Source organism: Papaver somniferum, chromosome 3 (genome assembly GCF_003573695.1).
Source record: "Papaver somniferum cultivar HN1 chromosome 3, ASM357369v1, whole genome shotgun sequence".
In the NCBI taxonomy this organism is placed as follows: domain Eukaryota; kingdom Viridiplantae; phylum Streptophyta; class Magnoliopsida; order Ranunculales; family Papaveraceae; genus Papaver; species Papaver somniferum.
In genome coordinates, this window is record NC_039360.1 from 219,879,418 (window position 1) to 219,891,538 (window position 12,121).

General features: G+C 36.6%; 2 protein-coding genes and 1 long non-coding RNA gene across 4 annotated transcripts; 1 reads left to right on the forward strand and 2 right to left on the reverse strand.

Annotated features, from left to right (window-relative positions):
- Nucleotides 1-3,206: 3,206 nt before the first annotated feature.
- On the reverse strand, nt 3,207-4,155 carry LOC113362137. The gene is made up of 3 exons (XR_003365564.1): nt 4,016-4,155; nt 3,731-3,914; nt 3,207-3,283 (listed from the first exon to the last, which is right to left on the reverse strand). It is a non-coding gene; the product is annotated as an uncharacterized LOC113362137 (long non-coding RNA).
- Nucleotides 4,156-6,026: 1,871 nt separating this feature from the next.
- LOC113358713 (subtilisin-like protease SBT5.4) lies at nt 6,027-9,391 on the forward strand. Of its 2 annotated transcripts, XM_026602365.1 has the most exons (11): nt 6,027-6,119; nt 6,208-6,317; nt 6,405-6,502; nt 6,599-6,766; nt 6,896-7,004; nt 7,090-7,639; nt 7,774-7,871; nt 7,977-8,222; nt 8,317-8,431; nt 8,528-8,738; nt 8,837-9,391. In XM_026602365.1, the coding sequence occupies exons 1-11, from the start codon at nt 6,027-6,029 to the stop codon at nt 9,379-9,381; spliced, it is 2,343 nt and encodes a 780-aa protein (XP_026458150.1). In that variant the 3' UTR covers nt 9,382-9,391. The 2 variants fall into 2 exon arrangements, with proteins under 2 accessions (XP_026458150.1, XP_026458149.1); XM_026602364.1 differs by lacking the exon at nt 6,027-6,119 and having other exon boundaries at nt 6,202-6,317.
- A 53-nt stretch (nt 9,392-9,444) lies between these two features.
- Nucleotides 9,445-12,091, reverse strand: LOC113358714 (formate dehydrogenase, mitochondrial). The gene is made up of 7 exons (XM_026602366.1): nt 11,936-12,091; nt 11,685-11,796; nt 11,139-11,310; nt 10,302-10,842; nt 10,093-10,217; nt 9,876-9,988; nt 9,445-9,734 (listed from the first exon to the last, which is right to left on the reverse strand). Exons 2-7 carry the CDS (start codon nt 11,769-11,771, stop codon nt 9,621-9,623), a joined length of 1,152 nt encoding a protein of 383 aa, XP_026458151.1. The 5' UTR covers nt 11,772-11,796; nt 11,936-12,091; the 3' UTR covers nt 9,445-9,620.
- Nucleotides 12,092-12,121: the final 30 nt, after the last annotated feature.

Genomic DNA, 12,121 nt, shown 5'->3' on the forward strand with positions numbered 1-12,121 from the left:
CGGTAGATAATGAACATCACGAGACTACCCATTGTACAATCGGTAGATAATAAACATCCCGAGCCTACCGATTGTGAAAATGAGAAACTCAAAATTCCATTGATTTTTGAAAATTTTGAATTTGGGGCTACTAGCACAATCGGTAGATAATGAACATCATGAGACTATCGGTTGCACAATCGGTAGATAATAAACATCTCGAGTCTACCGATTGTGAAAATAGAAAAACTCAAAATTCCATTGGTTTTTGAAAATTTTGAATTTGGGGCTACTAGCACAATCGGTAGACAATGAACATCATGAGACTACCGATTGTACAATTGGTAGATAATAAACGTCCTGAATCTACCGATTGTGAAAATAGAAAAACTCAAAATTCCGTCGGTTTTTGAAAATTTTGAATTTGGGGCTACTACCATAAAGAAAATTAACATCACGAAATTACTATTTTAACTACCGGTTATAATTTTCGTAGCACAAACCAACATACATCAATATAAACTACCGATCGTAGTATTGTCTACCGATTATGAAGGGCATTTTTGCCATTCTAAAAAATTTTGGTAAGGGGTGGCTTGATTTTAGGTTTCGGTAACCCTATTTTATCTTATATGTCACCCCTAATTCTTTAGGGGTCGTCCCTAATGACGCGAGGCATTTAAATTTGTTCCGTTTCTTAGAAAGTCTTGAAATAATTAGGAATCTGCTTCAGTTCAAGTCTTGTAACTATGTTGTTGAGTGGCCTGATTATGATTGTGTTTGCTGCTTGAGATATTTGTAATTGCTGAAAATTTCATGGTTGAATCTATAATCTCTACCAATGTTAAATCGGATTATTATCATCATTACAGTTGAGGCTTGCCTCTTTTTCCAAAAAAAAAAAAAAAAAAAAATATTTGGTTAATTCCGTGTTGAAAAAGAACGGCAGGGAAAGCTGGAATCTTTGAAAAATAGTACACCGTACTTTATGGGATAAAAATAAAATTGTATAGGGGAAATTAGGCTCAGGCCCAACCCATGGATAACCCATAATATGAGGCCCTTAATTAAAAAAGTTTAAATCTAGGCCCCGAGTTTTTAAAAGACCTTGATACCCTTATGCATATTGTCAAGCCCATAATTAAATAAAATTTAAATCTAGGCCCAAAATTATTAAATCTAGGCCCGAAATTATTAAAATACAGTGCGAAGGTGTAAACAGAAGTTACACATGCATATGGCATGTGTAACCAGAAGTTACACATCCTTATGATATGTGTAATGCAAAGTTACACTTGTATATATATGCAAATAAATAGACATCAAAAAAAGCACAAAAAAAAAAAGTTATTACTTTAATATTCATTTACAATAATTTCTTAGCATGTGTAACTAGAAGTTACACACGCATCTGTTTAGTGTAATTGAGAGTTACATATGTGTCTATCTAGTGTAACTGAGAGTTACACATGCATCTCACTTGTGTATTCAGCGTCAACTCCAGTTCCAGCGAGACCATTACCACGTTTAAGCAATTAGCTTTTATGAAGTTATCTAAAACCTGAAATATAACAACAAGCAATCAGTATTTATACGATTAAAATGAACAGTACATAAAACAATGTATATTTCAGTTTCACAAGCATCTGACTAGTGTAGCTAGCGGTTACACATGCATCTGAATTGTGTAACTGAGAGTTACACATGCATATAACATGTGTAACTAGGAGATACACATTCATATGGCTAGTGTAGCTAGCAGTTACACATGCATATGACTAGTGTAACTAGGAGTTACACATACATATTGATATGTGTACCCAAAATCAGTATGTGTAAGTAAAAGTTACACATCTAAGTAGAAACTACACATCTAATTTGCATGTGTAACTGGTATCTACACATCTAATTAGCATGTGTAAATAATAGTTACACATGCATCTCACTTGTGTAACTAAGAGTTACACATGTATCTAATCAGTCTAATAATCAGTATTATCCTACCATTCTGTAATCTGGAGATAATGCATCATTATTATACATTGTTTGAGGCATGTAATTGAGATCTAAAATGTGGTTTTCAAGAATTATCATCTCATATGAAGGAAAAATGATTAAGTCAACAGGGTTGAGCTTTTACCTCTGAGGTGGCAACGACACACTATTCCCAGATATATGAATCCCATGCTTCTTATGAAACAATTCATCACCCTGAAAATTGCAGCACAGTAGTCAGTACCAGACAATACAAGATCCCTAAAATTTTCAAAGTGAAAACCAAAACCAAAGTGACAATACAGGGTTTATCAGTTGACTTCTACTTCTCAGCACTGCTTTCTTTCATATATGTCAACACATATGAGCCTGGTGATAAGGATGAATCAGAGCTTTCTAATTTCTCAGAAAAGTACAACAATTGAGCAATCAAACTCTTTTGTGATTCAAGAGTGTTTTCTGTTGTTTCATCTATAGCCACTTGGATAAACAAACTAACCAATGAAGCAGTTCTCATTCAATTTATCAATTCTGATATCACCAGTGTAATTTATCGACAATTACACGCATCTGTTTAGTGTAATTGAGAGTTACATGTGTCTATCTAGTGTAACTGAGAGTTACACATGCATCTGACTTGTGTATTCAGCGTCAACTCCAGTTCCAGCGAGACCATTACCACGTTTAAGCAATTATATTTTATGAAGTTATCTGAAACCTGAAATATAACAACAAGCAATCAATATTTATACGATTAAAATGAACAGTACATACAACAAAGTATATTTCAGTTTCCCAAGCATCTGACTAGTGTAGCTAGCAGTTACACATGCATCTGAATTGTGTAACTGAGAGTTACACATGCATATAACATGTGTAACTAGGAGATACACATGCATCTGGCTTGTGTAACTTTCAGTTACACATGCATATAACTAGTGTAACTAAGAGTTACACTTGCATATGGAATATGCCATTTAAAGTGGAACGTTATTCCTACTAACCTTGTTTTTCAGATTGACCAAGACTCGCAGATGGTTCTCAGTACCACCGGAACCAAGGTCATATCCCAATGCGTTCAAGGTCTTCAAGAGTTAACATGTCATAACATAAGAAAATAAACGTTAAGAGAGAGCATGGTACGTATTAGTTTTTAATTTTAAAGGAATATAACCATGTAAAAGCCTTACTTCCACAAACTGTGAGCAATTTTTGAGAACATGTTCTTGATATTAGTTCAACCTAATCGACCATCAATTGATCTAAAAAAAGCTAGTGTCTTGTCAGTGCGCACAAAAAACGTCGAGACCTGCATAGACATCAATTGATCCAAAAAAGGCTACAACTATTCAGAAATTATTGTCATAAAAATATTAAGATGCCATAGTCTAAACATTCCAAAAAAAAAAACATGTGTATTCAGCTGGTATACATACAAAATGCATGTGTAATTGGGAGTTATATATGCATATGGCATGTGTAATTGTGAGTTACACATGCACCCGTAATACACAAACTACTCAAAAAGTGAAAACAAATAACACTTTTCTGATCAATTAAAGGAGATTAATCAGTTTGTCTTACTACAACATATGGGACATAAGTATCCAAAGTATTGATATCATGAAGAATATGTATTAGCAGTTTAACACGGATATCAGTAAATGGAGAGATCTGTTTTGTGCAAGGCGTATGACATAAATGATAGAGAATAAATCGCGTTTTCGGTACAAGCAACAGAAGTAGGGAAACTTACTGTTTTCAGTGTACCCTTCATATGAAGGAACCTTCCATCCTGAGAAAGGAACCAGGAAAGGAGCTTTAAGATACATAGCTCAAATAACACTGTTTTGCCGCTTCCAGTTGGCGCCAAAATGACCATGTTCATGTCAGAGAAGTAACAACCAGAAAAGCGCTCACTCTGCAACGAATTGAAATACCTGCATCCGCAAGAATAAGATAAACTATTATAACACCTTACTAGTTCAGATCAAGCAAACAGCCGAAGCTGAAAAAGTATATAACAACGGCGTATCCTCACCTCAGGAGTGGCTACAGAATTACAGACTCAACAAAGTAAATTTGACACTCAGCAATTCCGCCGACCACCTAATCTGCCACTTATACCTATACCTCCAACATTCACACCTTAGCTCCAACTCCAACACCACCACCGGCTCCAAAGCATGCACCTATACCACCACCGGAACTTATTAACCATAGAAGATCCTTCATACAAATAATTTCACTAACATAAAGATAAAAAAAAATATTACTCAAGACGAACACGCTAACTGAAACAGTTGGGTTTCATGGTGCTTAGCAGGTACACATGTAATGGCTTGTGTAAACGGCAGTTACACATGCATATGACTTGTGTAATCTCCGGTTACACATCCATATGTCTTGTGTAATATCCCGTTACACATCCATGCTTGTGTAATATCCAGTTACACATGCATATGCTTGTGTACTCAGAGCATATAAATTATCTACATGAGCGCTAGAAGCAGTGATATGACATAGAGCTACTCAATAAATAAGATAAAATGACACTTACAACATATGATGTATCTCAGCTGCAGCTTTCTCCTTCTCACCTGCAACATTACATCCAAGCCACAAATAGCACAACCACATCTCCATCTATAACTCACAGTAACATATTCATTCAAATCCAATGCTAGCCTGCATTTTTGCCTTAGTCACCATCATATCTTCACTCCCTTCTTCTGTAAATTTCATTTACAACCAACCATATCACCACCACTAATTTACAATAAATAATACTAGGATAACAAATTCGATTTCATTGACAGAGATACATCAAACTATATAGAATTAGAAGTAAAGTACACAAGAAGCAATTCAATCAAAGTTTATAAAATTCATAACAAATACATGGGTAATAGAGATGATGATTCGCTGATTTCGAATCTGAACACCAATTTTCAGTCAAGTCTTAAGATAAACAGATCGATTGATATTCAGTAAGGAAACCTAGAAAAAAAATTGTAACATCTTTCAATATTTTCATCTTAAAAAGCAAAAAACGATTAAACTGTAACATATCTGAACTTTGATCATGAGTTCATAGATAAAATTCAGTGAAATCATAACTTCGAAGATTTCGAGAGAAAAAATTCAAAATTAATAACATATAACTTCAATTGAATTATGAGATAATGAAAAATGAAGCTTATCTGCACGTCGATTTGATTTCGTAGATGAATCTTCAGATGCAGGATTAAACAAATCATCTTCATCTTCCATATGATCTATCTTTTGATCATATGCAATCGATCTTTGACATAAGTGAAATAACAGAGGCATAGACGAAGAAGATGTGATAGATCGTCGTTGTTGCAGTCGAAGATTTGGATGAAGACGAAGAAGATTTGATGCAGTCGAAAATGAATCTCAGGAACCCTAGAAACCATTGTTCTACAACAGAGAGAGATAAAGATGAAAGAGAAAGAGAATAGAGAAATGAAAAGGAGCTTCTGGGATTCCCTTGTATAAATACTAAAGGGCAATGTTGCCATTATTAAAGTTCGGAATAATTAATTATGGGCCTGATCTAAAGATAATTTGATTTTTCGGGCCTAGTAATATCATTTTATGAAAGTGTGGAGTTGAGGGTGGAGGATCCATTTTGTGGGGCTTCTATATGTTTGAACCCATATAGTAGGGGGTTCTAGTATTTTCACAATTGTATATAATGTCCATCGAAAAGAATCCACAACCAGATAAAATTCTCCATATTCCGAACTGAATATTCTGTAAGATCTTAAACAACCTATAAATGGAGAGACTTTACATTTTCCAGGGTTATTTCATAAACGAGCCAATATATTTCTACAGCTGTACATGATAATGAAAAGAAAATCTCGTTTCAGTCTAAAAGATAAACATTGATTATCTTAGTGAATCTAAATGAGCAAATATTGTACAGTTTCAAATTCTCACAACTCACACACAATATACTTGTATATATAGGAAACCCTTATAAGAGTTAGAGACATACATACTAATAGAGATACGAAGAAACAATGAGGTTTTCTGGAGTTCCATGGTTGTCTTTTATTGTTACGGTCATTCTCTTCTCACTGTTACAGGCTCCATCTTTTTCTGTTGGTAAAAAGGTTTGTAGTTTGTACTATTACTTTTTTCTTTTGAAGGCTACTTCAAATATGATCCTATTTTGATTGGCTTCTTCTCATTGTGATGCAGTCTTTTGTTGTGTACTTGGGTGCGCACACACATGGACCAGAAATTACATCTTCGGATCTAGAAAAAGTCACTCATTCTCATTATCAGTTATTAAGTACTGTTTTAGGAAGGTGGAGTTTTCTATGCGTCTATTTTTTTTTTCTAAAGGTTAATCTAGTTATCCCTGTATTCTAATGAGTTTTCACTTGTGGTGACAGTCATGAGAAGGCTAGAGATTCGATATTTTACTCATATACAAGATATATAAATGGTTTTGCTGCAACCCTGGATGATGAACATGCACAAGAAATTTCCAGTAAGAGAAAAAAATTTCTTCAGTTATATTCCCATGTTTTTCCCTGTATATTTTTTTTTCTTTTTTGCTTTAATCTTATAATATTCTTCAATGCAGAACATCCGGATGTTATATCTGTCTTTGAAAACCGAGGAAAGCAGCTACACACCACCCGTTCATGGAACTTTCTAGGACTGGAATCAGATAGCGGTGAAATCTCGTCTCACTCGGCATGGGATATGGCGAGGTATGGCGAAGATACCATCATTGCCAACCTTGACACTGGTAACTTCTCAGTGTATACCACTCTTTCATATTTCAAGCCAAAAGTTTATAAATTCTTGTTGTATCTGCATATCATTATATTTTCAAACTTGACGCTTGTTGTTGTTTCGTTAAATGTATATGTTATAGGAGTGTGGCCAGAATCAAAGAGCTTTAGTGACGAAGGAATGGGACCGATTCCATCCAGATGGAAAGGCATTTGTCAGAACAACACTAGAGAAGGAGTTCTTTGCAATAGGTGCTTACTCTGAATATATTCATGCATGTACCAATCTTGAAAGATAAAACAACGCTAAATGCTATGCTTTTTTTGACTTTTATAGGAAGTTGATTGGAGCAAGATACTTCGACAGTGGCTATGCAGCCTATCTTTCAGAAGTAGATCCATCAAAAATCCCAGTAAATGCATCGGCACGTGATGACGATGGACATGGAACCCATACATTATCAACGGCTGGTGGTAACTTCGTGCCAGGTGCTAATGTGTTTGGTTTTGGGAATGGTACAGCCAAGGGTGGATCCCCGAAAGCTCGTGTTGCTGCTTACAAAGTCTGTTGGAAATCGATAAACGAGAGTGGTGGATGTTTTGATGCTGATATCCTTGCTGCATTTGAAGCTGCTATTCATGATGGTGTTGATGTCATATCTGCATCTATTGGCGGACCTCCTTCTGACTACTTCAATGATGGTATTGCCGTTGGTTCGTTCCATGCAGTGATGCATGGAATCACTGTAATCATGTCAGCCGGTAATGACGGACCTGCGGATGGATCGGTGTCTAACGTCGCTCCATGGATATTAACAGTTGGTGCTAACACGATTGACAGGGAGTTCCCTGTTAAAATTGGACTTGGCAACAGGAAGCACCTCAAGGTATGCTGCTGCACTCCATTTGAATATAACTTCTAAATGTTTTAGTACTCTGTGGTTATTATCATGCTCGAGGCAAAATTGATACAACATTAAGTTCTGATTAGATTTTTCTTCTTTGACATTATCTGTTACAGGGGCAGAGTTTATATCCGAAGGCATTGCCAGTTCGGAAATTTTATCCTTTGATTGACGGTACAGCGGCAAAAGCAGTGAATTCAACAGATCATGATGCGTAAGGCTGCATAATTAATTTGTTACTTCTTATTATTCATTTTCAATTCCTGATAGTGATATGCAATGAGGACTTCTATGGAATGTCTAAAATTGATGAATGCAGCCAGTTGTGCCTTGCTGGGTCACTTGATCCTGAGAAGGTCAAGGGTAAGATATTGGCATGTCTTCGCGGAAGCAATGGCCGAGTAGAAAAAGGTGTTGTCGCACTCCAAGCTGGCGCCGTCGGGATGATTCTAGCCAATGACATTTTGTCTGGAAATGAAATTGTAGCTGATCCTCATGTTCTTCCTGCTGCACATATTAACTACACTGATGGCCTCACCTTGTTCTCTTATATAAATTCGACCAAGTAATAATTCTCTTTATTTTTTGGCTTTTCTACTTATTTCAACTTGTTTATCCCTGGGATAATTCATTTTAACTATGCATCCTATATATATTAGGTCACCAGATGTTTTCATGACGCGTGCGCGTACACAAAATGGCGTTAAACCAGCCCCTGTAATGGCAGCTTTCTCATCCAAAGGACCCAATGTTGTCACTCCTGAGATCCTTAAGGTTGGCTTGTGAATGTTATTTCAATTATATTTTTTTTGATCAACTACCTTCTTCATTTCTATTTATTAATCAATTATTCTTTTGCTGTGGGATTAGCCTGATATTACTGGACCAGGAGTAGCTATTATAGCAGCTTACACCCAAGCAGTAAGCCCTGCAGGTGAAACAGATCCGCGTCGAATTTTGTTCAATGTTGAGTCTGGAACTTCAATGTCATGCCCTCATGTTGCTGGTGTTGTTGGTCTTCTTAAAACACTTCACCCCCATTGGAGTCCATCTGCAATTAAATCAGCAATTATGACAACTGGTGAGAAGCCAATTTATTTCGTTTAAGCACAATTAAAACCCCTTATCTTTTATCCTGTTGTTCATTATTTTACAACATTTACGTTCACGTTTACACAGCAAGCACCCAAGATAATCAGAAGATGGAAATGCGCAATTCATCAAACCTCCAGGCAACACCATTCAGCTATGGGTCAGGACAAGTGAGACCCGACGCTGCTATGGACCCTGGTTTGGTCTATGATGCAAATGTTTTTGACTACCTGACCTTCCTCTGTGGACTTGGCTACAATGAAACTCAACTCCAGTCTTTCACCGGAGGCATACCTTACAAATGCAATATGAAGTACGGCCTAGCCGACTTTAACTACCCATCTATCACTGTACCTGGTCTAGATGGCTCAACCCAGGTGATGAGAACCGTTAAGAATGTTGGCTCTCCTGGTACCTACAAAGCTCTGATACATGCGCCTGAAGGAGTAAAGGTGTCTGTTGAGCCAAAAACGTTGACATTTAAGAAGATCGGTGAGGCAAAGACTTTTAAAGTGTCTTTGCAGGTTACCAAGGCTTCATATGAATACGTATTTGGGAGTCTAACATGGACTGATGGTGTGCATTCTGTGAGGACCCCTATTGTGGTGGAGTCATTCCCTGAACGAGATTAGACACCTCCCTTCTGTTTTTTTTTTTCTTTTGGTATTTTATTGTCTATGGAAATAGAAACTCAATTGAGGTGAATTGACGGTTCTTATAACATTTTTCTTGAACAAACGACTATTGGACATAAATCTCAATTTTGACCTTACAGATTGATCGAAACCAAGTTATGAATCCAGTTATTAACACTCAGATAAAATACAAGCACAGGATTTTAAAATGCTGATTACAAGCAAACATTCAACTTCTAGAGATATTGGCTAGCTAATTTCCCCTCCTTGACGATATAGTTTGCCGCGGGGAACTCCTCCCCTCGGAAGTATCTGTCCAACATATCTTTGGTTCCAGCAGCATAACGCAACTGCATGAATGATTTTCCATTTACAATTTTTATTTAAACATGCAGTGAAATTGAAACTATGGAATGAAAAAGTTTTGCAAAAATGGAATGAAAAAGTTAAGTCAGAAAAGAATTCTAACAGATTAACCCAAGAGTTGTTACCTGTGCGTCAATGGTGGTACCGGATATATGAGGAGTCATTGCCTGGTTAGGCATGTATCTCCATGGATGATCCTTTGGGGCTGGCTGTGGGTACCATACATCCCCACTATAACCTAAACCATCATACATATCAAATTGAATCAGTTAATAACAAGAATGGGATACATGAAGTTCAACAACAAGAGATAAACGTGTGAAGGAAAAATGTATGTGTTACCAGCAATGTGTCCACTAGAGCAAGCATCAGCAACTGCTTGAGCATCCATGATAGCTCCGCGAGCATTGTTCACAATTAGAACTCCCTTCTTCAGCTTTGCAATTCTTTCTTTGTCAAACATTCCTCTAAAAGAAGTTGTGCATCAGTAAAATGATAAAAGAAACTGAATTTAAACTTGAAATAGGAAAAACTTCTTAACTAGTTCTTACTTTGTTTTCTCTGTCAGAGGCATATTGATGACAATTATGTCACATTTGGGAAGCATAGCATCCATGTCCTCCTCGAACGTCGCGCCAATTTCAGATTCTAATTTTGCATCCATCTTTAGGCGATCATGATACAGGAGGTTGCAGTTGAATGGCTTCAACCTTTGTAGTAATAGCTTGCCAATTCTCCCTGCTCCAACTGTACCTACTGTTTTGCCCTCGAGATCGTATGCTCTGTGGGCAATTGCTGCGACGTTCCAGTCTCCATTAACCACCTGCTGATAACCAGGAATGAAGTTTCGAACGAGAATTAATATTCTCATGAGTTCATCTTCAGCTACGGAGACCACGTTACTTCCAGTGACCTCAGCAACAGTCAGTCCGGCATCGGCAGCCGCTTGTAAATCAATATGATCTGAACCAATCCCAGCAGTCAGAAGAAGTTTTAAATTTTTTGCCTTCTTAATCCTCTCCGCCGTAACATAAGCGGGATGGAAAGGGGTCGATATTAACACATGGAGATCAGGCATGTGCTTCTCAAGTTCTGCATCAATTACATAAGAACGGTGGTATTAGTACAAATCATTCAAAACCGTTAATATAAACAAAACAAAAAATCACCACATTGATGAAAAACTTTAGATTCTAGAGAACTAATCTTCTTTCGGGTATCCGTATTTCCGCAGGGGGTGAATTCTTCAACGAATTGATACATTAAGAACTAATCTTCTTTTGGGGACTTTTAGTTGTCACCCGTTGAAAGTTTAACCGTGTATAAACACCAATTTAAGCCAAGTCAACTAGATATAATACAGAAACAGGTAGCATGAAAATACTGACCAGAGTTTGGGCCTTCTTTGTCATCAGTGACAATATACTGATGACCTTTCGATTCAAGCCAATCTCTGATCCCCAAACCGTTTTCGGCACAACCTAGAAAGTTTGGATTCATAGAGGCATACTCATTGGCTTTATAGAACACCCCAACAATTTTTTTGCTCCCAGGACCAGCCTGTATGCACACACAATACATACCACAAACATCATCATCAACAACAACAGAAATCATAAAATACATTCGAGTGACTCACAGAGTCGACTCAGATCGGAGTTCCAAGTCATTCTGTTCTTTCTCTTTTGAGTTTTGACTGTTCACTGATACAGTGATACCCCTTTGTTCATCATTTGTTGTCTTCAGTTACACAAATTATCAAGATAGTTTGAGATTAAGGTTTCAATTGACTGCATGCAATTACCGATCCATGAAAAACCGACTCGATAAAACCGATTCACATGAAATTAAACAACAGAACAGAGAAAAAAAAAGCAGAATTACAGAATAAAAAGTGGACTAAAAATCAAATGGGCAAGTAGAAAAAAGTTTACATGAAGGTATCTGTGAAGAAGAAGAGAAGGAGGAGATGGGTTCAAAATTCTTGCAGCAACAGAATTAGCAACTTTCTTCATCGCCATTTCTTCTTTCCCTTTCTTTAATTACCTGATCATACAATTCAATCATACCCACCACAATTAATCACCATAAAACATCAAAAAATTCAGGAAAGAAATTCATTCTTAACTTCTTTCTTTCGACCTAATCACATGGAGTCATAAAGATACAGTGAACATGTACTTACCAGTGAAGTGGTCAAGTGGTGATGAGCTAACTAGAGAAGAAGAAGAAAGAAGAAGTGATCAAATTGATTTGTTTCCATCTCATGACTCTCAAACTTTTGTATTTATAACCCAAAATTGATGTGAAAAAGTTAACATCAGTGTCAAAAATCAACGTCAAATTTGAATTATTTTTTTGATTCTATCCA

What these genes read in the sequence shown, in the direction of transcription:
- LOC113358714 (XM_026602366.1), bottom strand. Translation starts at nt 11,771, where the DNA reads ATGGCGATGAAGAAAGTTGCTAATTCTGTTGCTGCAAGAATTTTGAAC. An exon ending in TTCTTCACAGATACCTTCAT is followed by an intron (nt 11,311 to 11,684) that starts GTAAACTTTTTT and finishes GTGTGCATACAG; the next exon opens with GCTGGTCCTGGGAGCAAAAA. An exon ending in CAAAGAAGGCCCAAACTCTG is followed by an intron (nt 10,843 to 11,138) that starts GTCAGTATTTTC and finishes TAATTGATGCAG; the next exon opens with AACTTGAGAAGCACATGCCT.
- LOC113358713 (XM_026602365.1), top strand. Translation starts at nt 6,027, where the DNA reads ATGAGGTTTTCTGGAGTTCCATGGTTGTCTTTTATTGTTACGGTCATT. An exon ending in ACATGCACAAGAAATTTCCA is followed by an intron (nt 6,503 to 6,598) that starts GTAAGAGAAAAA and finishes TCTTCAATGCAG; the next exon opens with AACATCCGGATGTTATATCT. An exon ending in ATCAGCAATTATGACAACTG is followed by an intron (nt 8,739 to 8,836) that starts GTGAGAAGCCAA and finishes ACGTTTACACAG; the next exon opens with CAAGCACCCAAGATAATCAG.